Genomic DNA, 24,908 nt, shown 5'->3' with positions numbered 1-24,908 from the left:
TTTGTATCATCTTGGCTGGTATCTGCAACAGCATTCCCTTCAGTGTACAGGCTGCTACAATGATTCACAACTTCATCTTGCTGAACACTGGACATCCTCCTCTCAATGGCCTCAATGGTTTCATTACATCTATTCAAGGAGTCATCTCCCTTGCAAGGATCATCACAGTCATTTGAAATCAAATCAGCCGTGTTATTCTGATAGATCTGGCTGCAACCATTTGCAAATATATGATTTGTCTCCATCGGTGATGTCTCCTTGTGGACAACTGTCAGTGAATTATTCCTCTTTTTGGCAAAGTCATCGTAACACTCTTTTGTATCTTCTTTGTATTGATTAATGAGGAGACCACTGTCTGACACTGATCTTTGGGGAAGGCCACATCTCTTACAGCTGTCTGGCCTACCAGTTGTCTCACTGTCTCTTGGGGAGAAGCCATTCTGTTTGCTGCTTGGTTTTGGTTTCTGACGGTCCTTTCTGACTGCTGGTCATCATCACTGGTTGAACTACAATAACTGGTGTTTTCTTTCTTCAAGTCTTGCAGACGTTTTGCTGTGTGGCAGACAGAAATACAATACAGCTCATAAGTACTCTAGATAATTGTAAAAGTTATCAAAGAGCATTCAAATGATGTCTTGATGCACAAATAAGTGGAAAGATTCCTGTAAAGCTGTATACATACAAGGATAATGTGACATCAACTTTCAGTCTTATAAGTTATGACCTTCTAAAATGTCAGAATGGAGCAATTATAAAAATTAAAATTGAAAACAATTACCAATGGAAAAGCAACTTTTTCTGAAAGCTTCTCATATTTCCAAATCAGATTATTTCTGGATACTTTTAGGTACCTTTTCAGACCTTTAACAAAGTTAATGCAGCTAAATTTGGTTCTTTATGTACATTAATTATCTATATAATTTGAATAAAAATCACAGTATTTTTTATTCAGTAAGCAACACACACATTCAGTTAATGTCTAAACATTTTATGAATAAATATTAAGGCCTTTATATAGCTGATTTTGTAATGCCATTAAGATAATTTATAAAGATTGTACATATAAATATACATTTATACATACACACAACTACAATATTCAGGATTGCTATGGTCATGGCTTTATTATTTTTAAAAATTTAATTGTTATCAATTTTCTTTCATCTACAGGAGATTGCCAGATTCCATGAGTTTGGCAAGCCATGCCTGACCTGTCTGATAAGGGGATATAGTGCCGCAATCGGACAACACCTAATCATGCCACCTGCTGCTCAAACACAATGTATACATGTTGGCTGGGGAAAAACAATTTGTTGGCAAATTCATGGTTTTGTTACTTTAATGGCATTATCTTTCAACAGACTGAGCTGCTTGTGATCGCAACATTATTTGTTACATAGTTTAAAAGATTAAAGTACTTTGTAACATATTGTACTGTGAATATGATGAGCTATTAAACTATTGCCGGGAAAACTTTTACATGTACATGTAGTTGTTTGCTTGAAGAAGTGTTTTAATGCCACTGAAAGCATCAAACAGATGATGATGGAAAGCATTGATTTCAACAATTCAAAGCCCACCTTTGTTGGAACACTCTGCAAATGTATTTCAATAGCTGACTTAGCAAGTCCATTCAGCTTATAATGAACCCTACACATGATGTTATACCGGTATACTATTATGTGACTTTTACATTCAACATAATTCTCTCTATTGCAAATAGCCTTTGGGGTAAAACTATAAGATATCAAAATGCATTGTGGGTAAAAAGTCAACTTCTCACCACAGCAAGAGTTGAGATATTGATCCAATAATACTTTAACTCAAATGTAATTGTTTCCATGGCAGAAAGTTCTGTTTGCTCATGAAAGTAGCAAGACTCATGCATCTTTTTAACTTTTTAGGCATTTCTGGTATGACAGTCATGTACATGTATAACCTCAAACTTTACTTTTGCTTCTGTAATCTGTGTGTTTACATGTAGAAATCTGCCCTATTGAAAATATGGTTGACCACCCAAGGCTTGTACGACCCACTTAGGTGGCAAAACCTTATATAAGGTACCGAGAATTGAAGGAAATTTATTTGTGAAAGTGTAACTGAACACTAATGGCATACACATATGCTAGTTGGTGGCACATGTAAAGGTTATCTCTGCAAATGTAGGACTGTAGGTGTATAGTTGATGGCTGATTGAGTCGTTGTTGTAATTAGGGTGAAACTTAAGAAATGTTCATTTACCTTTATGCTTATGATATCGTGGTTGTAAATGCCAGGGTACTAGCACATCTTGGGAATCAAACTGGAACAAAGAAAATAGAGCTAGTTGTCTTTCTATACCATAAAACATTTATCAACAACAAAATCTTTGTGGCCACATATTGGTAAGATCCATACAGTATAACGGCAACATCAAACTGCACATTAACTTGGGAGTTTCTTTTGTCTTGAAGCTCACACAATTCAGTTAATTAAAGGGCCAGGTGTAACTCATTTTGATTTTTAATTTCAACTACAGTTTCTTGTTCTCCTTCTTAAATACATGTTGAGAAAAACGGTATTCAGCTTGTCAACTCAGCCTGAACCCGGTACATTTGTAGATGTGTTTGTTTTTATCAATAAATGAACTATAGTCCAGACCAGAATTCAAATGCAAACAATAACAGTGCATTTCACACACATACTGTAGATGCCATGTTGACATGCTAAATAGATATGTTTCAACATGGTTTAGGGAGTAAAATGACAATTTGCAATCGATATACAAAATAGTGAAAAAAATCGTCAAAATTACAGCTACTGGACCTTTGCGATTTTGATCATAAATTTCATTGAAAAGGGACAGTCTGGATAAAATTTTCAGACAATTTGTTTAGGGACTTTGTCCAAAACAGATGTATTGTATGAACTGCTGTAGGACAAAACATTACAAATGGCATCCATGACAACAGGAAAATATGGTTTTGCATTTAAGCATTACTGTTATTAGACAAAGCAAAATGCAAACATATTGTCAATTTATCATTATTGCTCATCATGTTAATGCTGTTGTGCTTAATATTATATCACAAAATTATTCAATGCTGTCACATACTTTAATATTCATTTTAAGGACTGGCATCAAATTGTCACTGGGCAAAGTTAAGTTCTGTACATATACAATCTTCACAGAATGATCACAGTTTCAGTGAATGCACATGTACATATTTTCTTTTCCAAAAATTGTAACTCCAAAAACCAAACTTGTGTATGGAGCTCAAATGTTGAATTACTTTTGCATCTTTCAAGTCAGTTGTACATCCCCATTGTTTCTCTTTTCTGGAATGAAATAGCTGCCCCCGGCAAGGTGGGAGTCAAACTGGATGAGCCCTGCCATTGAATGAATGCTGGATAAGGCTGAATGCAGATGTTTTTAATACAAAATGGTTGTGAGACATTGCTTACATGAATGTGAAACGGATCATAGAAAGCACTTTAAAGCAATGGAAAGACTGTGTCCAGATACTGAAATGTATAATTCCTTATTTCTTTCCATTTGTGAATATGTGTGGAACAATTAAGGGACAGGTATTCAGACTAGTATTTTTATGATACTCTGCTGGTTTACTTCTTGTGTGGACTCATTTTCAAGCTTGTTAAACATATGGAGTTTTCAGGGTCTTATCTTTGTGGAAATGAAAAAAAAAAATTTCTCTGTAGACTTAACACAGGACCTGTGTGGCCACTTTGAATTTCAAATATTGTTCAAATGTTAGCTAATTTGCAGGATGACCCCTGATTTTTATTCTTGATTTTGAAAGATGACTTAAAATTTCCTTGGGCAGAGTTTCAGCAAAAGTTTGAACATTCCAGTTTTGTGGCATGTATTCCAGTTTTGTGGCATGTATTACTTTACACATTATCACTGTACAACAAAAGATAAAGACATATCCCTGGTGGTTAGAGGTCTAAACAAAGTAGGTGCATGTACACCTGACAACTTGTGCCCACCTTTCTCTGTTTCTGTTCCATCGCCCACACATACACCATAAGCTTCCCTCCAGGCCGCAAGATCCGTGCCAACTCTCTAAGAGCCTGTGCTCTCCGTTCGACCGTAGCAAAGTGATGGATGACAGCAATGGAGATGACAGCGTCAAAGCAGTTGTCGCGGTAGGGAAGCCGTATGTTGTCACAAACCATGACTTCGTGGCCATGTTCATTAGCAATTTCAACAAGCTTGTCACAACGGTCGGAACCAATCTTGAAGACATTACTGTTAATGGGAAGGTATCTGCCATTTCCACAGCCTAAAATATAAAAATGTCATATTACATATTTTATATCTAAAGAGATCAGCGAATAGCACTGTGAATCATTTGAAATGTTTGATTGTGCAGATGCAAACTGATGACAGATTTCATACATTGAAACTTCAGAAATCAACAAAGTAATATATGCTAATTACACTGTATGTTCAATATACATAATACTGGTAGATCAAGATTAAATATTGTACATGGTATTAAATTGCTGTCTATTTAGTAGATCTACACACGTACACGTAGAGTACACTATGTAACACTGTACTGTATGCTTTGCTGAAGTCAAATTTAATCAATAATATTATAAAGGGCTCAGCCCTTGGTGTCGGCGCCAGGGGTTATTTAAAGCCCCTGTAGCTGTAACTCTTGAAATTTGTCGACCTGAAAAAAGGCTTTCTTTTTTCTCTGGTTTTCTTTAAATTCTACAGATTTAAAGGATATAGTCTTTTACCACTGAAAAATTGGACAAGTAAATTTAAATTTTACCGTTATTTTGATTTCCCGCCATTTTTAAAAATGGGTAATATTACAAAGAAAATATAGCATATGGTGTCCCAGTGGAAAACATTCAGTCCTATGCATTATATTGGACTACTCTGTTGTTTCTGTGAAGATTCCAATGCATATATGCTCTGTGTACTGTGTTTCTGCTTTATTTGCATGACGGCGCCATTTTATGTTTGGGCAAACATTTATTATTTATCTTGCTCAAAATTGCACATGTAGTCCCGGTGGACAGTTTATTCTACTTGTATAAACACCCCTCAATGAGTACATTCCCATGAACTTATTTTAGTTTGGAAGTAAAATCACAAAAATGATATGAAAAAGATACAGCTATCGGGCCTTTAAAGATAGGCAATGTTATTTGTATTGATTCATGATGAAATAGAATTAATTGTTACTTCACGTACGTTTGTATGACAACTATGCCCAGTTTCCCTCTGATGAAAGTAGTTCAAGTACGTACACGACGTCAAACACTGTAGCAGTGCAGGCATAGATTTTCTGTAATGTGTAAAAATGTTGGACAAAATTTGGCAATTTTTACCATGCTAACAGCCTATTGTGTTAAACATTTTTGGACGTACATGTATTATGCCACCATTATCATTGCAATGGCAACCGCACTGCCCACCTTCCACTTGCAAGCTGAAAACTATAGCGTTCCGTCTAAAAACTGGCATTTTTTGAATCTAGTTATTGACACAGGGGGCGCTTTTCTAAATTCAATCCCAGCATTCTTTGCGTATGCCCCCGTTCATATGCACAAAAGTTTTCTCCCTTTTTCTATTTTTTATGCATGATATTAACGATATTTTGCATCAGCGACAAGGTGGATAATAACACTTACTGGCTAATAAAAGAGATATATTTTATAAATGGCATGTTATAAAATGATAATTTGCACGTTTCGTATTTGTTTATTTACGAGTACTCAAAAAAACATGGCGGCGCCCACGGAAAGGAGGGTACACTTCCGGTTACTTGCATAGTTTATTATGAATCTGCGCATGCGTAGTCAGTAAGCCGCTGGCGCGACTAATATATACCAATTCTGAATATAAACACTAAACATCTCTTTACCACTTGTTTGTTGCACATGTACCTATTTACTTGCTCATGCAAATAAATACTTTGAATTTTCATCTTCTAAATCTGTATTTTAATTTTTGGTAAGCAGCATTTCTAATTCCAACTGGTGACCTTGTATGAAGAATCTTAAAATTTTCCTGTAACCGACAGAACAATTTATATTCTGTTGAGACATAGTATTACCTGGCCTCTGGCACAGTTTTAATGGTATTTCACTCTTGTTTGTGCAGTTGGTAATAAATGAAGCTGATTGCAGTAATTGAGTCATAATGAAAATGCAAAGGATACTGAACAAAAGTGTGGTAATTGAATGGTAACATTTAAGACTTGAGATGAGATTGTCGCCAAAATGTTAAGTCAATCGATCAACCTGTTTCAAAATGAATTCAGGTGGAAGTAATCATTTTCCAAGATTTGGAAAGTCTAAATTGAATTGATTGAGCACTGTTTCCACCTAAATTGCTGAAACAAAAAGCAGGAATTACAACTGAAATTGAATTTACCTTCAAAAGAATCACCTTGAGGTTACAATTGCTGTCTTTTAATTCACTCACACAAACAACTTGCAAAATTGTATCTAGTCATGTAATAAATAGCATCTCGGCAGTGTTGTATGTGAAGAGGGTATTTTTTAAGATGATTCCCCTGTGCTACATGTATTTATTGTATAAGTAGGTGCTTACTGAAGGTCTCTTGAATAGACCACGCTTTTTCCATTCTCAACTGAAAATTTGCCCCGCATTCATCTGTATACAAAGTAATTTACATTTATTAGCTAAATTACTTACGTAATAATCCACATCATTTTTTGTGATTTATTCCCATAATAATTCACCTAATAATTGTAATTTACATTCTCATGAGGTAAAACCGCTTTTATAATAACGGTACATGATTGCTTTGATTATACATGTATGAAACTGACTCCTTACGACATCTGTCACAAACTGCTACAAAAACCTAAATGGACAATGAGAAGAAATTCACTGGTGTTTGTATACAGACCTGAAAATACAGACTGCCCTGATGCTGGTAGACACACTGTTGTTTTGAAAATTTTTTTTTTAAAAATGCATTTATTGCACTGAACATACATTTCCATACTCATTTATAAGTGTACAGCACAAATATTATTTCACCTATGCGTATGCAAAATATAACTGCTGTCATGAATTTGTCATACTGATAAATTCATGTTGAAAACTGCTGTTCAAAAGCCGATTATTTTGAGAATATAATCTCTCACACTCATTTATAATATAATGGGATTAGATGACTAGGGCACTGTGTGGAAATAATGGCCGTGTCAAGGTTGATTCTAGGATGTTACAAAACATCAAACATCCACTTTAGTCTATCGATGTAACATCTGCAGCTGTACACAGACAATGTCAAGCAGGCTATCTTCCATACAGAGTATCTGTTACATCATGTTTCTCAGCAATAGCTGTTAAAACTTTCATGCAAATGAAAACTGATTATCAAGCTCTCATTATGCGTATATTAATTGAAACTGGATGTTTTTAACAAGCGTGTTACTTTTACATTGAGCAGCATGTTATAGATGGCCAGAAAAATGAACTATACTATACTATGTTCTATTTTATTCATGATAATATTTCATTTGTTAATGATGCTTGGAAAGTAAACACTGCCTAGTCCCATGTTTTGATAGTTTTTTAATTATAATTAGGTTGTTTACATGTTGCATTAATACACTGATTACCATGGTGATATAATGCATAATTCGCAACACATATGAGATTTAAATGGTTGAAATTATATTGATAACATTGAATGTAAATTATTTTTATTTATAGCAAATGGAAAAATAAGCGAGAATGGCATTGGTTATTAGCAGAGTGCTTCTCATTATCACACCACACAATAGAGTGTGCCTTTGACAAATTTTTACACCATCATTTCTCTCTGCAGCAATTATATATTTCCACCCTTCACTATTGTTCTGATGAAGGACAAATGATGATATCCCATGCTTGCCATTACATATGTAAATATTACATTTTTTAAACAGAACTTGAGCTCTGACAGACAATGATGAAAGGTCTTGGCACAAATATTGCCTGAATGTATAAAATCAAAGTTCAGTCAGCCCATAATATCCTATTTCACAGGATAATACACAGCAAATGCACACAGTCACTCCAATGCCCTGTTAAGACTGCTTATCTCCCAGGACACACATCCATTCGAATGTAATGTCAACACAGAGAAATCATATTGCAATAACAGACAGAAATATAACTGACTGTCTGCAACTGGGGAATCAAAGTAATTCCAATTTTATCTCCTAACTTGTTGTAACCAAGGTAACTTCTCAACCTTAGACCCTGTCTCTAGTCTAAAGCAACTATTTGGTGTCACATGTCAATGGGCAATTTGTGACTCCCATCAAATATTTGACAATCATTTTAGCATCTGTTGGGCATAGAAGAAAGACGTGCTTCAATATCAGAAAAGATTCACAGAAAGTCAGTAACTTCTACATTTTTCAGTTCAGTCACGTTATATGCTCAATACATTATCTTCTGAAAGTTTTACGCTAGCTTGGGCAATGGTTGTATTGATTTCTGTCTTGCATCATTGGTGAAATCTAATGACTAAATGGACATGGTAATTTCATGCTTTCTCTTACTCATGGAATAAATACATGTAAGGTAATATATATTATAGCCCAAACAAGGGACTATGTGCCTGACATCAGGAGGGCAAAATGTCACCTGCCTTGAGGGTGGATATAGTCTCTTGTTTGGGCTGCAGTGTTTTTATAATATGCCTCTCTTACAGTATTCACTCAGAATTTTGGGGTTTTTATATGCAAAAGATAAGCAATCCATACGTTTTATTTCCATGATTTAAATGAAAACCTTGAAAAAATTGAAGAATTTTCATCATCCAACAACGCAATGATATTTTTTAATCACTGTTATGTGGTTTATTGAAATTTCTAAGTATAATTTTTCAAAAGCCAGATTTCCTATGTAAAACATGTGAATTTGATTATTTTCAAATCCCGCTATGCCATCATTAAGATACCATTAAATGTTATGGAGTGCTTGACGTTCAATACATGAGGCATATAATAATCTTGTTGAGGTGCCAATGAGATCAATTCATTGGTACAGTACCGGGTATGCTCTGGTACTATGTGTCAATTGAGTCTTAAGGTAGTTGTATCCTGGTATTTTAGAAATGAATTTCGAGTTACAATCTATAAATAGGTGTACCAATAAATGTTCAATTTTTGTTTCAAAATGAATTAAAAACACATGACTCTCATTTGAAATTACAAAAGACAGTCATTTTTTGACACCTATGGTAAAGCTTTCGAAGGTACCAAGAATTGTGTAGTATATTAAATGTGACAGTTTCAGTGAACATCTATCACTTTCCTACATTGACTGTTGGCAGTTGTGCTAACAGTGAAGTTGTAGCAACCATGAAATCTTGAACTTTGATCTTTGACTTCCTACCTTCTGGTGTGAAGACTGCAATATCTTGAATAATATGAAAATTCTCATAACCTTACAATACTCCTTAAATACTTTATAGAGTTTGTAATACTGACAAATGATGTTTCTTTCCTGATATCTACAGTGATGGGTATTACGTTTTTGCTTAACAAACTTTCACTGCTTAACAACTTGGACAAGTATCAATCATGTACAAGTGAAACTGATCAATTCTATTTTGAGAAGCTACAGTATGTTAGGCTGCTTGAAAACCAATTCCTATTGGTATCATACAGATATTTTAGAACAGCAGTCTTTTGCATCACCTTTGACTTTTAGAAGTTGAGGTAGCCTGGTGGTGTAACAGCTGGTAGCTCATTCTTACTGCGAACATCATTTCTCCAATGGATGATGCTTCATGTAAATTTTGGTTTCAATGTCCTTTGTTTTGGTTAATCTCATGCACTTGTGATCATGTGAATTTCAAGATCAGTGGTATGTTCTCCTGTACAAAACCATGTATTGAATGTATAACCTAACGTACATATGTATCTTTCTATCATTATTTCACTGAATTTACCATAATAAGAACAGAACACATAAACATATATTTCAGAATCAAGAGAAATCACTGTCAACATGCATACCATACCTGTACATTCTTTAATAAACTTAAAGGGACTCTAGTGCAAGGAGGTGTATAATAAAGTATGTTCTCCATTGCACTCTAATGCAATGAAGTGTATATATGTTCTTATTGCCCTCTATTGCAATGAAGTGTATATATGTCCTTATTGCACTCTATTGCACTGAAGTGTACCGGTATAATATGTTCTTATTGCCCTCTATTGCAATGAAGTGTATATATGTCCTTATTGCACTCTATTGCAATGAAGTGTACCGGTATATATGTCCTTATTGCACTCTATTGCAATGAAGTGTATATATGTCCTTATTGCACTCTATTGCAATGAAGTGTATATATGTCCTTATTGCCCTCTATTGCAATTAAGTGTAATATGTCCTAATTGCCCTCTATTGCAATGAAGTGTACGGTATGTATGTCCTTGTTGCACTCTATTGCAATGAAGTGTATATATGTCCTTATTGCCCTCTATTGCAATGAAGTGTACCGGTATATATGTCCTTATTGCACTCTATTGCAATTAAGTGTATATATGTCCTTATTGCCCTCTATTGCAATGAAGTGTACCGGTATATATGTCCTTATTGCACTCTATTGCAATGAAGTGTATATATGTCCTTATTGCCCTCTATTGCAATGAAGTGTACCGGTATATATGTCCTTATTGCACTCTATTGCAATTAAGTGTATTATGTCCTTATTGCCCTCTATTGCAATGAAGTGTACCGGTATATATGTCCTTATTGCACTCTATTGCAAGAAGTGTATAATTATATAAGTATAGTATGTTCTTCACTTTACATCAGCTTATACATGTACACTTTGATCAAAGGCTCCATTGACTGGTGCTTGCATAGGTTAGATTCTGGCATACTGAATACTCATGGATCTTTACTGTGCTTTTTTATCACAATGTTAAAGAAGTGCATTCTGTTATTTCATTGCTATTCATTTCTACACCAGTATTTGGCATTAAAATGTGCCACTACCGGTATACCTGGTATATGACTTCATGTTATTGGTAAGATCGCAAAGGTTGCTGAAGAAACTTAGTTAGTAATTGGCTTTCCTGGATTAACTCATATGAGTCATAGTAAAATTCACTTGTCTGGAAACATTATCGAGAAACTGTATGAAAACAATCTCATAAATAATGATCAGCTTAAACATGAAGATATTGGGTCATGTTACATGTACATTTAAGGGAAGTATGTTGTTCTTGGCTATGATCATTAAATAATTCATGTTAACACCTATATAATTGTATAACAACATGACATTTTGGTGTACCGGGAGGGTAATCACAGAAGTCAAATAATAAGATATACCGGTAGTGAAGTATGGCTTATGAAGATATGTGTAGACCTTTGTTTGTGACACTTTCAACAACCTGATGATAAATTCTCCTTCATTCTTTTCATCAATTGCAATGTCAATAAGTGTTGCATTCATTTACTGAAGAAATTGATCATTTGGGTGTTATCTACATGAAATATGACACACAAGTTGATTTCGAAAATGAGTGTATCACTTTGATTGTACAAATACTTTAATGTAATAACATTTGTTACACATAGTGAGTAATATCACTTAATGTATGAACAGTTATGTATCATATGGCTATATAGAGGAGATTGAAGATTTAATATGTTTCAGATTCTGACGTATAAAGAATATCAAAATAGCAAGTCACCTTTGACTTTAAGTCCACTGAAAGCCTTATGGTCAAGCATGCAGCTGTATGCTGATGCTTGAATTTTGATGTTTAAGAACACAGTATGACGTAAAGTTGCATGTATGTCCCATTCTGTAATCTTTGAAGTTATAAATACATTGCTCACTGAATTACTGTAAAATATATTATACTTGTCCATCACATCAACACGTCATTCTGATTAGATAGAGAGCTCACTCAAGGTTAAAAACTGCTTTACCAAAGCTAAAATGCCAATGGGCCACTCAACTAGTATAGAAGCTTAATGCGGGGACAAAGAACATTAACTTATAGCATGCAAAATTAGCATTATAGGGCCGGGTGGAATATCAAAAGGCAGTGACACTCATTATGCAAGATGTCTTCCACCAAGCAACACAGGGAAAGAACTCCGGAAAATCCAGCTTTTTGACTTTGCTTTGATAAAAAAGTTACAAAAACCATATTGTTGTCATCACAAATATATCACCACTCGATTACAGCACTTAGTTTTGAATTTTGACATGCTTTACACCTACTTTTCATCCCATTGTTTGAAAAGTTAGAAAAGAAACGATTGCATTTTCATTGGAAATCGCTGTCAATCAAAATGGTGGTGTAAACCACAGTGTGAATCTCCAGGTGCTTATTTGACCGAGCTCTGATTGGTGGCAGATACGGTATAACCTATAATTGCATGAAATTCAAGCATCGTGATGCGGTCTTGATAACTTTACTTTTTTGTGGGTGAAATCAATTTGTTACAAAATAATATAAAATTTGATTGACAACTGCCGCATGTTGTCCCCAAAATGTGAAAAATATCTCCATAAATAAACGATAGTGGGACACGGTGTCCCCTGATTTCCTGGCTGCAACACTGCATGTGTAATGTAATGTACATGCAGTCAATGTCACTTACACAAGTTTGAGTATGGTGTACAGTGTGTATCTATTTTGAGTGAAAGGATTTCCTGTCAGGGTTAAAAATAGATGTTATGGTTGGCATTGACTGCTATGTGTCCCTTTGACATTTCGAGTCAACAGTAGACCTTACGGTCACACAGGAAGTACATGTAATATTACTTGTGTACTGGTCATTTTCAAAGCCACTCTAACATTTTGCTAATAACACTTGACTTTGAGTCCAATTTTTAGAAAAATTCACTCTTTCTTGTATGAACATCTCTTGAAAACAAGACTTATTAGCTTCTTTGTAATAATATCATGTTCTGTTTCAGGTGTTACAGCAATATGATTGCTAACCATATAATACAATAAAATCATAAGGGTTTAATTGACCCTCCATGTTGCCAAGAAACACACTGAAGTCAGTGAACAGGCTTTTTTCACTGAAACTTACTAAGAAATTTTTAAGGAATGGGTCAAAGATGTTACACTCTGAAGGTACAATAAGGGCCTATTGAAATACTAAATACTACAACATCAGAAACAATAAATCTGATGTTAAAGCATTTTTAATTAATCTATACACCAGGTACTTCAGAGCTCAAAATGTTTCCATGCACATCCAAAGTCAGTAGATATTTGCCTTTGAGCGTTTTACAAGTACAGCATACAGCTGTTATAATTTCCAATTTGAGAAAATCCTTTCATAAAAGATATCATGACTGCATTGTGTCAATTTTCATGCTGATCAAGCTCACATCTACCAGGTACAGAAGTAAAAGTTATCATATTCCTTGCCATATCTTGGATGCTGTTAAATTTTTGTATTAAATGATTATGTACATTTGTGAAGACCTTCAGTTTATTATTTTTTGCTCCAGAAAATACAAGACATTGTACGAACACATTATCTAGCACTTGAACATAATTTGTGAGTAAAATCTGTCTATACAGTACATGTAAAGTTCACAATAATGTGTATCAGTTAACTTATGGGTCACCGTAAAGTGGAAAGCATGTGATTGAAATATGCAGATTGAAGTGTGATGTTGCGTCAAACAACCTCATTTATAAATGATTGAATTATATACGATACAAAGCTCTTTCCTTACATTGTCATCAAATATATCTCAAAGAAGTGACAGGTATTGCATTGCCTTAGAGGGATTTACCGACATGATTAAGTCCTGTCGAGGAAACTATTAACTTTATTAGTATCAAGACCTTACAGCTCAGTGGAATGTGACAGATTCAGAGGAAATGGACCTGGGCTTTTAAATTGCTTGAAGATCTAAGGTGTACCTGCACCGTATGTGAAACCGATAAATTTAAGGCTTACATACCCATCACAATGTCACAGCCATTTGCAGGCAAATCACATGCACACCCAGAAAAGCAGTTAGGATGTTACAGTAAAGCCCTGGTGAATGTAAAAGCTGCCTTTACAGCTGTAAGATGCAATGAATATTTTCACACTGAATTTACTCTGACTGGAGATATAGAAAATAGAATATCACATATTGACAAGCAGTACCAGTAACTGCAATGAGCAGAATATTTTTTGTTTCAGCTTTTGTTTAAATACTAGTCCAGTTTATAATCAATTCTTAAAATGGGAGACATACATGTACAGACAAAATACTAGCTTTATCAGTTATCTTTTAGTCCAGAAAACTTGCATTCATAAATTATTAATAAATATACGTCCTACATTCATTTCACAATGTGTTTAAATTACCCTATATTACTGTACATGTAGAATTACTATTTTGAAAAAATTAAATCAGTGACCCATTTATTATTGTACCAATATTTCAACAACACATTGACACTTGTCTAGAATCTCTACGAGGTTTTGATGACACTCAAAACTTACTTTTTGATTATCATACCAGAAATACAGCAAGGTTCTAGACAACACTGACATGCAGTAGGATATCTTTTGTACTCTGTAACTTATGATTCTCCAATTGTAGGGTATAAATTCATGCAATAGATATATAGTAAATGAAAACTTAAAAAAAGTCACTTCTACATACAGTTCAGCTATTGAGAGAAATCATGCGCTGCTATGGCAGAAAGTTTGAATTTTAAGCAGCTTGTAACTTGCACATCCTAATTGAATGATCAATTGACCTGCAAAGTGAACAGTCTTCAAGGTGCACTTAAAAAGGTTTACAGGGATAGAAAAAAAAAGAACATACACAGAGTGATGCCCTTGGAATAAATTGAAAAGTGAATGAATGATCAAAAGCTGTTGATACATGTAGCAGTGGCAGAAAGGGCAGTGAAAATGTAGTTTTCTGAGTCTCCGAGTTTCCTGTGAAGTAAATCACCAGCTTTTCAGTGACAAATGAGTCAGTCCTGTCAGTGGCTTGTTTGCCATCCCTTCATCATGATCAACCTGGGGCGACAATTGAAAGGTGTACATCGTCTTTGTTAGATGTACAATGTATAGGAAGGTGATTGGCCATAAATTCTCTGCACTGCTCTGTTTGGCTAGTTTTACACACTGGTGGATTGAGAGTATTGCGACGTCATTACGGATTGGTTTTCCTGACAGATGCAATTGTACGATTCATTTATCTCCATTGAGAAAGTAAGCCGCTTGACGACTGGAAGTTGTCTGGCAGTCACTGTATTTCATGAGCAAATCCCTACTGGAAACAGATTGGCACATCATGTGGGAAGTGGCTTTTTTTTTCAAAAGGGCATAGACATGATGCTACACAGAGATTGTGTATTGTAAAAATCAATAAATCTGTTTTCATTGTAGGAAAAATGTTTTCATTGCAAATTTGAAAAGGTTACCCTTGAGGGAATATCCTTATACAGGATGAGTTACAGAATAAGCTGGGGAACCACTTAATTAACGTAATGGATCATTCATTGAGCATTTTTTGCTATTTTTCTTGTCCAGAAATAGATTGGAAATCTTAAAATGAATATAGCGCTTATGTAATGTAGATGCAGAGTATGATCATTCCAAAGTAATCCTGCTGTGCTCCATGCCAAAATTTATGATTAATGTAAGAAATGCCGTCCAGTAATGTCTATATACATAATTTCTGTTTGATACCATGAGGTATATCACTTTTTCTTTATGTCTGTAATTGAGGTAGAGATATTCACTGCGTACACATTTTATCAATGACCCTTTCAGTGTTTTCAAACCACAATGAGTTAAGTAACATAAATTGATAAAAAATGATGTCAAAAGACAGCAACTGATGAAGATTTTATTTTCCTTGAAAAATCATAGATGATATTGCTGTGAATCATTAATGCCAATTTTTTCTGACTTGCAAATAATTTTTATTATGGCCACTCAAATTGCTTTGCGGGTCTATTTCATGAAATGACGTCTTAGTATATGAACAATCACTAGGATTACATTGTTGACCATTCTCTGAGACAGAAATAGCAAAGAAAATCTAATCATTTTCTGCCCATGCACACACCAACGATATTAGCTACACAGCATGAGCACCTGATAGCTTTGATAAAGGCTGTCACTTACGAAGAACATATTTCTCAATCATTAGATTCATTCACTAATATAATTGTTAGATACAGAGTGATGTACATGCCACTGCATTGTACAGTGCTACATACATGTAGAATACTAATGAACCCTTCAAATATACATGTAGACCTCTTCAAAGTACACCAGTAATTTATCTTTGGTGAACAGCGTTTATCAAACCTGATTTTCTTTAGCTTTCAGAATTTAAATTTGAACACACTTGGAAAGAGACTTGAATTATAATAGGGTAAATATGCCAATGATAAATAGTGTTCACTATTCATATTATACCAAAATAAATGAAAAGGCTAATTAGTGCCCTTGAACTTAAAACATTGATATCAAAAGAAGTTCAGGGATCCCTTAAAATCTGCAGAGTATATACACAATTTTGCCCTTGGGTTAATAATTTCTCTCACATGCTTTTTGTTATGTTAATTTATCAGGGGGATGAAATTTGAAAATTCAATTTCAAAGTAACCTTGATTTATGAGCTGTACACATGTAGAGGGTTCACAGACTAGCACCTCAATCTAAAACTTTTGTTTTTAAAATGATGATGGATGATGGGTTATTTTAATATTACAAACATGTAGGAATGGAATGCTGGCACTGAGAATAAAACTTACCAATGTCAGCTACTAAACTGCCTGGTTCCAACTCCAGGAGAAACTGTTTCACTCGAGGCCATGCCTTGTATCTGGTATCACTGAAGTGAGGTGCAATCTTCTCATAGACATCATGAACATGTGCCTTTTCCAAGGCAATAGACTTGGCTTGACGATCCATTGATCCAACCCCTTGTCAAATGCCGGTACGTACAACTAAGCATGCTGATTTCTGATAGATGTTAGCATTTCATCGGTGAATAATTTCTTTCATCTGCAATTTAAATAGAATGCATATGTTAAATATTTAAAACATTAAGTACGTCAGTGCAGAGGAAACTCCTGTTGGTAAGACTGAAATAGAATATGCAAAAATTCTGGTGCTCATATTCATACGTGTAGTTATTTATTGTCACTTAACAGTGACTAAGACAAGCGTACTGCCTGTTAGTCAGCATTTATGAAGTTAAATAGTGCCAGAGATTGTGAAGGTAAGTTTGAACTTGCCCACCTTGGAAATCTTCCTGAAGGCCATCTTTCACACTTAAAAGTGGTAAGTTATATGACGGTGTGAACGTGGAACTTGTGGCTGATATATGATTAGTAATTGTGGAACAAAATGAAAATTGACAACTTCAGTTTTCCATATGGATTCTATCAACAAACACTGCTGGAGTGCTTCTGACAGTTAATAGACTTTACTTTTTGGTAAATGGTCATAAACGTTAGGAACTATAATTTGAAATCAGAAATGGGAAAATTCAGATTAGATGGTGATGTTTTATTTGCAATAATTGTGCTTGGAATGAACATGGTCCCCCGTGGAATGAAGTCAGATTTTACGGAACAAAGGGTATTTCAGTGAAAAGCTGGTGAATCTCCATTTCGACAAAAACAAACACCAACATGATCACTGTTTGAATGAAACTATCTGTTCTGAAATTGGTATTTCATAGTTATTAACAGAGAAAAAATGTTCCTAGTCAGCACAATTTGCAAAAACTACATGTGGCTGAGTATGTACATTTTGAGCAACCGTTCTTTGGGCAAGTAAAAGTACATATAAGCGTAGATGTTAATGTACTTGGTATACTGTGCATAAAACGTTTTTGATTTCCTTTGATGTTTCAATCTGCATATCAAGCTTTAAAAAATTATGACAAAGTGTCAAGGCATTTTGATGAGTATTTATGAAACTTCTGATAGATATTCCTGAGTTGATTTTTATATTCCTTGTTGTTGATCTTTAACATATGAATGGGAAAAAGTTAAAAGTGGTTCATTCATGGTTTGAAAGTGTTTCACTTTCTGACCAACAATCCAACCTTTTTCATATTATTGGTCTTTTTTTTCAATATTTCATTTGCTGTTTTTTTCATTTTCCTTTCCGTTTGGCTGCAGCTGTTTTTCTACATATTTGTCATGAAAACTTTTCCATATTGCTTTATAGACACTATCACAGTTGTTGCCGCAAAGTGAAAACGTATGACTTGACCACACTTACTTTCAATTACTAACATTATATCCACAAAATGACACCCCTATATAAAGTTTCTAAATTTTATGATTCACAATTATTGAAAGTAACAACTTGTGCTCCCATTAAACTACTGCAGTCATTGACTGACGAGCTATTTTTGTGCAAAGAATATACATATAGCCTTCTCGGGATGAGTCACCGAAGGCAAAACAGCAACCAGCTTGTTTCAAGCTCACCCGGATATACTATTTTGGGAAAACTAAGTCTCAACAGGTAAATGTAATATTACTCCCTGGCAACACGCAGGACACATATTCAATACATATGCATCTGTAAAGGCACCATTTAAAGGCAACCCCCCTCCCAATTTACTGGGTAATATTTTGTGATAATACAATCTACCAAAATTCAGAATTAAAACATTTGCTGGTGAACTGGACACAGGAATACTTTCAACAGAGCAGAAGGAAATAATGATCAGAAGACAGAATTTTTCTCCTTCATCTGATCATAAATTTAGGATTAAGGTATTAAATGTAAACAGTGAATTTCTCACTAATGTACCGGTATGGTATGTACAGATGGGAAGATGTACATAAAACAAACATGTACTGTATCTGGAACCTGCACTGTATAAACTGAGAATAAATGTATGTGACATCTCTGTATTGCTGTCTTGGAATAAGTAAGTTTATTGAGTAGCTACTATTGATAACAGAATTTTATGACAAGCAGCAATATTAAACTTGCCGAAGTACTTCATTAATTCACGTATTGGGAAGTTTATAGTAGCACACTGAAATGAATTTTGGATTATGTTTCAGCTATAAATGTCATCTAATTCTACAATTCTACAATTTCAGATTATTTTTTGAGTGAATTGCCTTGTATCCATCTTACATTTTCAATTGCAAGCCTAAACTCATGATGCGTCTGAAGAATCTGAATTTCCCTGGGTGACTGACCTTCCAAGTACAGTTGCACAACCTATCCTAGATCACATAAATTATACTGGTAATATGCTGGACAGTGCTTCTGAGTACAATTCCCAACAAGATGACTGCTGTAAGGCAGACAAAACACTAATCATATCACCGGTAAATATTTAATGATTCATGTTGTAAAACTGGGAAGCCTGGAAAACTTTTCAAGCTAAACAAGGTATCCTACCATGATATATCATTTGTAAGATACTCCTGACTTGGCTTCAATCACAGATAAAATGTGATATTTAACATTTACATGCACATTGAAAGTAACTAAATAATATGTTGTACTACCGGTATTTCTACATAGGGTTGATAAGTTTTCAACTTTTCTTCATATACTTAACATAAACTGTCTTACCTTGTCTTGTGGGCAAGTTGAAATTTTACAATAATGACGCAGATTAACAGATTACATATAGTAAAGTTCTGCTATGCATGACTTTGTGGGCGTTGAAATGCAAATTGAGTTATACCCTGCATTCTCATTGAATGGTATTTTTATTCACATATTGCACTTCCAAAAATAATTGTGATGAGTATGTAATGCTGTTATAAAATGATGGAATTTGCGTCAAATGGAACATGAACCAAGGTCCTACTTACAAATGTAAATCTGAAGCATGTTCAAATATGCATAATAAGGATCTGTTATATAAAGTACTATGTCTAGGAGTTGATATAAACATGTGATTTACTCCAATGTAATAAAACTAGTATAGCTAGTAATTATGCTTTTATATGTTTACTCTCCGGCCTGGAAAGTAATACTGTGTATACTTCGGATGTTGTATACACAATAGCTGATGTTGTATACATAAAACATTACTGTAAATATGATAGCTGCAGAACAAAGTATAATCAATCCTTTTTGAGTATGTGTATCAAGTACAGAAACGTGAACTTTTGTGTATGTATTGGTCTCTTATGAAATGCAAAATCAAACTGTTTGCACATATTTGTGAAATGAAAACTCGTTTTCAGAATTGAGGGGCATATAACATTGCTCAAAGATTTCCCCAACATTTTGAAGGTGGTCACATGTGTGGTGTAGTTTCTATTAAAAGTCCCTGGTATGCTTTGAGTGTGAGAACTCAAGTGGGGATCACACTTTACCTTGGTATAAATGTAATGTATTCATGCATGACAAATGCTCATTGTCATTCCTTGTTGCCACTCTCATGTGAGACAGAAATTCTCCAACAAGTGTGAAACATTTCATCTCTGAGCCTCAGCAACCGATTGGGGTTTTGGACTTCATAATCATGTTACATCTATCACCTGAATGGAAATCACCTTCTTGAGGGACACAAACAATTTCTCTGCCCTGGGGATGTAAAGTATCATGTCAAATTTCCTTATACTACAACTCAAGAGGTCTTTTAATGACAATACCTCTCTTGCTTGAAGAGACTATTTAACATTGTTTGAATTTCCCACACACCCATTTGTATTATCTGTACACACTTTACAGACAGATCTGATCCGCTTCACAGAATGACATCTCAGACAAGTTAATCAAAATACCATACTACGTTTTTAGAAATGCCTATCACAGTAACACTCTGGTGGCTCAGACTCGTCAGAACCTTCTGAGACAAGTGTATCAAACTGTCTTTATATTATAAATGAACTGTAGCTAAAGTAACCTTCACAAACAGCATGTTCTCTGCAAACCTACAGGCAAACAGAACATTAACGACCATGCCAAAAAACCTTGATATCAATGGAATCAAGGCAACTAACAAGTACCAGTAGACATGAGAATTAGACACTTTTTATGGATTAAAAAAAGGAAATGCATCACCTACCTTTAATACCATACTATACAGAAAGTATGCATGTACCAGTGCTGTGTATGTACCATGATTTGTTTGACAATGTGAGTATGTATGTATGACATCTCTAAGAGACAGAATATTACACCATATAGGTACACATGACAGACAGACATCTCCATGGTATTTCAATGGCATATCATTTGCCTATATTTGGGTAAGTTCACTTGATCACAAGGGCATCTGAACATCAACTGAGCACATGCAGATAAAATGTATACTTGTAAGAACGTGAACAGTAGGGAACAGTCCTTGAGAGATTTGAAAGGACTTGTCCTCCAAAGCCTAATATTGTACACTGTGTACATAGCAACCAATGAATCATAAACAACTTCTGCAAGCTCCTTCCTTCTTAATACTTGCCTTGGGCCTTTCTTTATCCATATGGTGTTCACTAAAACTTTCAAGGTAGCTCTTTTAACCTTGCTCCAATACAAAGTCAGCCTACACAAGGTTTTCTATTACAAGAATAACATTACCATGAATTATACATGTACTGGTATACTTGTTGTGTGGTAAAAGGAAACCTTACATCTTAAAGCTGATTATCAGCTAGTCTGATTCTTTTAAAAGCCCTAGTGAAATACACGTGCTTCACATATCACCAAACAAACAATTACAGATTGAATTTATATTTTTGTTATAAGTTGTTGAAGACAAGCAATAGATTGTATAGCTATAGTTATAACATATAGGCAAAGCTATAATGATTCTCTTCCATTTTCAAAGAGGCATACAACGATCGAGTCTATCTGAATGACGTACATGTAGACAGTCCTTGTGGTATCCTTTCTTCCTGTACAGATCAAAATATCTGGTCTGCTTTTAGGAATGAATTGAAAGCCATGAACTTGCTCTTGTTCGTCATACGGTAGAGTTGTTGAACATAATATACTTACATGTACATGGTCTAAAACACACAACGGGCAGACAACATTTAGTCTACAACTGGAGACCAATTCAAAGACTGCTTCAGCTCTACACTGTGCCTATAGCAACTTTCAGATTCGGATTGATACTCATGAAACTGCATGTAGCCTTAAGTTAGTGCTCCCAAAATTATGCAGTGACAACTACATGTAGGTCACTAGAGATTACCAACAAGTCCCTTAGTTTTTACCATTCATTTTATTTCACTGTCCAGCATCTAGACGATGTTCAAACTTAATATTCATTTGGAACAGTTAAAAACATGTAGATACTAGTCTAGGACTATACATTCCTACAACTTTTTCATAAGCAATATCAGTATCGGTACATCTCAAATTGAATTATATGTACTCTTCAGTATTGGAAAAAAGTTTGCTGCAAATTTGTCAATGCTAAATTTTGTTATCTATTGGTCTCAGCTATAACTGATGTACTTTTCACCTTTATTTGATTTCTCATGAGTACATGTGTCGAATGTTCGCAAATAATTACCCCCATCCCCCACCCCTACCATAACATGTGTTGTGTTTAATTGACAATCAAAAAGTTCTATTATATGCATCATATTTGAGGTTTAAGTTGACCGATGGCAATCATTGAATAATTATGCAAATGCTGCTCCTATAGTATAGAATATCCTATTCAATAATCTATGCAAATATATGTATTATATTATTTGCACTGTTTTAATGATATTTAGCTCTAGCCTAACCAGTAAATGTCCTTTTATAATAGGATTTTAGTTGAAGCATATCAGAGAATTTGCATAAATATTTGTATATAAGGCACGATTATAGTATATACTGAAAAACAGCTGACAGACGTTAGGTACGGCTAGATATTGATACATGAATCACATAAATCATTACCTCCACAGCTTAAACACAGGAAATTAATCCCCTTTATTGTGCATGGCTACAGTTCACTGTCACATTTTTCCACAAGGCTTGTATTCAGTGGAAAGTATGGCAAAACCTACTTACTGTACTTGCAGTCCGACCTCCAACAAGTTTCATTAAATTTGTCAGGTAATGTTGACTGTTCCCATCAATATTTTGAAAATGGATATTTATTTTATCAAAACTGGCATAAATAGTTCTTTTGCTTGTTATCATATAACTTCAATTTGTACTACCATTGGGATTGTCACCTGACAAAATGCATCGAGCAGAGAGTTAACAATGCACACGTCAATGTCTTGTTGAAGTATGTGTCTGCTATTTGTCTTGCTTCAATTTAAAACAAAAAATTCTGTTACCAGATCAGCACTTCATCTACATCATGCTGCATAAATTTTCTGATATAACAAAATATTGACCTTTTATAACACATTTTAATCTATAGTAAATTTCTACTTTACCATCGAAGCAGTACAAATTTCACAAGCGAGAGCTTGTGCGCAACTATTTGCTTACATGCTGACATGTCACATCGGTATACGTGTACATACATGTACATACACATCCACAAAAACCACTTAATCAGAGAATGTCACGCTGCAGAAAATGTCATATAACCAAGTACATGCACTTAAAAATAACTTACATTTTCTCCCCTCGCATGTTGATAAACACTGAAATTCTGTGTGCAATTTACCGAATGATAAGAGTGAACTTGCATGCAGGGGAAGTAAATGTTAAAGTAAAATTTCATCGAAAACCCATGAAAATTCACAACTGTTACAACAACTATATAAAGAAAGCCACATTTCATTATGATTGCTACTTCATTTCAAACTACAGTCCTCAAACCCTCGTTCTTCAGTATGTATTGTTGACATTGATTATTTACATCATAAATACATGGTGTTAGTCCTTTGTTTTCCTCAGAAAGTGTTACTGAGTTCATAAATTTGCTCTGTGACAAAGCTGATAAACAACATGGGCCTTTTCATTGAAATTGTCCAATGTCTGTGTCCAAAGATGGACTCCTCCAAAAAGTCTTCCCTGGGCATAAATGTTTTAATTAGACATCATGTACTTGCAAATTTGCTGTTAGCACAGAGAAAGTAAAACTGCAGCTAGTCCCTGGAAGATAGACCACAAGTATTGGCTATTCTTCTACTGGGTATTATTCTATAAAGTACAGTAAGTAGACCTTGTTCTTTTTCCCTGTCAACAGGTGGTCATAAGGAATATGTCACTAAAAGTAAAGGTGAATATCTGGTGCACAATGTTTGGGCAGTAGGTAACGTTTCAAGGCCACAATGAATAGAAATATTCAGTTAATGTAAGAGGTAGCAATAGAGAAAACAGCCTCACAGTACATGACCTGCCGTACCTGTAGGTACTCAGCCACGTAATGCACGATTATGGATGACTTTGATTGATTGGAGATTGCTTAGACTGAACATGAAATGCATACATTTACAAATCGCATTTCTTTATTTCATGATTTTTTGTTAAGAAGGTATCAATGAGTATCTTATTACATGCCTCATATATCGAACGTCGCGCGCTCCATAGGATTCAATGGTAACTCGTCGATGACGTCGTGGGTCGCATACCGTAGTCATCATTGGACTGAAAGTGAACCGGAACTTTTTTCAACTTGACAACTTTTTTATGTAAAAATGTTGAAATTTCATGTTTTGCACAGGAAATCCGGTTGTGGAAAATTTAGCAGAAAAAAAAATTGATAAACTGCATAACAGTAGTTTAAATATATCATTGCGCCATTCGATGATGAAAATCGTTCCATTGTTAACGGATTTTCGTCTAAGATGGAAATAAAGCATTGGATTATCATTTGCCAATAAATCTAAATATTTTGAGTGAAAACTGTGTAAGAGAGGCATGTAATAAAAACATTATAGCCCAAACATGGGACTATGTACCCTCGGGGCAGGAGACCATTTGCCCTCCTTACGTCGGGCAAATGGTCACCTGCCCTCGGGCACATAGTCCCATGTTTGGGCTATAA

At 34.7% G+C, this 24,908-nt stretch overlaps 1 protein-coding gene across 1 annotated transcript in view; it reads right to left on the bottom strand.

The window, feature by feature from the left end:
- LOC139132273 (uncharacterized) overlaps positions 1-24,908 on the bottom strand; it is a 50,205-nt gene that overhangs the window by 6,848 nt on the left and 18,449 nt on the right. The window contains exons 2-5 of the mRNA XM_070698662.1: positions 16,774-17,026; positions 3,991-4,286; positions 2,242-2,302; positions 281-552 (exon numbers count right to left, since the gene is read on the bottom strand). Of these exons, the coding sequence (XP_070554763.1) occupies positions 281-552; positions 2,242-2,302; positions 3,991-4,286; positions 16,774-16,933 (789 nt within the window). The 5' untranslated portion in view covers positions 16,934-17,026. The remainder of the gene's footprint in view (positions 1-280; positions 553-2,241; positions 2,303-3,990; positions 4,287-16,773; positions 17,027-24,908) is intronic.

Source organism: Ptychodera flava, chromosome 4 (assembly GCF_041260155.1).
Source record: "Ptychodera flava strain L36383 chromosome 4, AS_Pfla_20210202, whole genome shotgun sequence".
In the NCBI taxonomy this organism is placed as follows: Eukaryota; Metazoa; Hemichordata; class Enteropneusta; family Ptychoderidae; genus Ptychodera; species Ptychodera flava.
The sequence above is the reverse complement of the archived record's forward strand: the minus strand, read 5'-3'. Positions and strand labels throughout refer to the sequence as shown.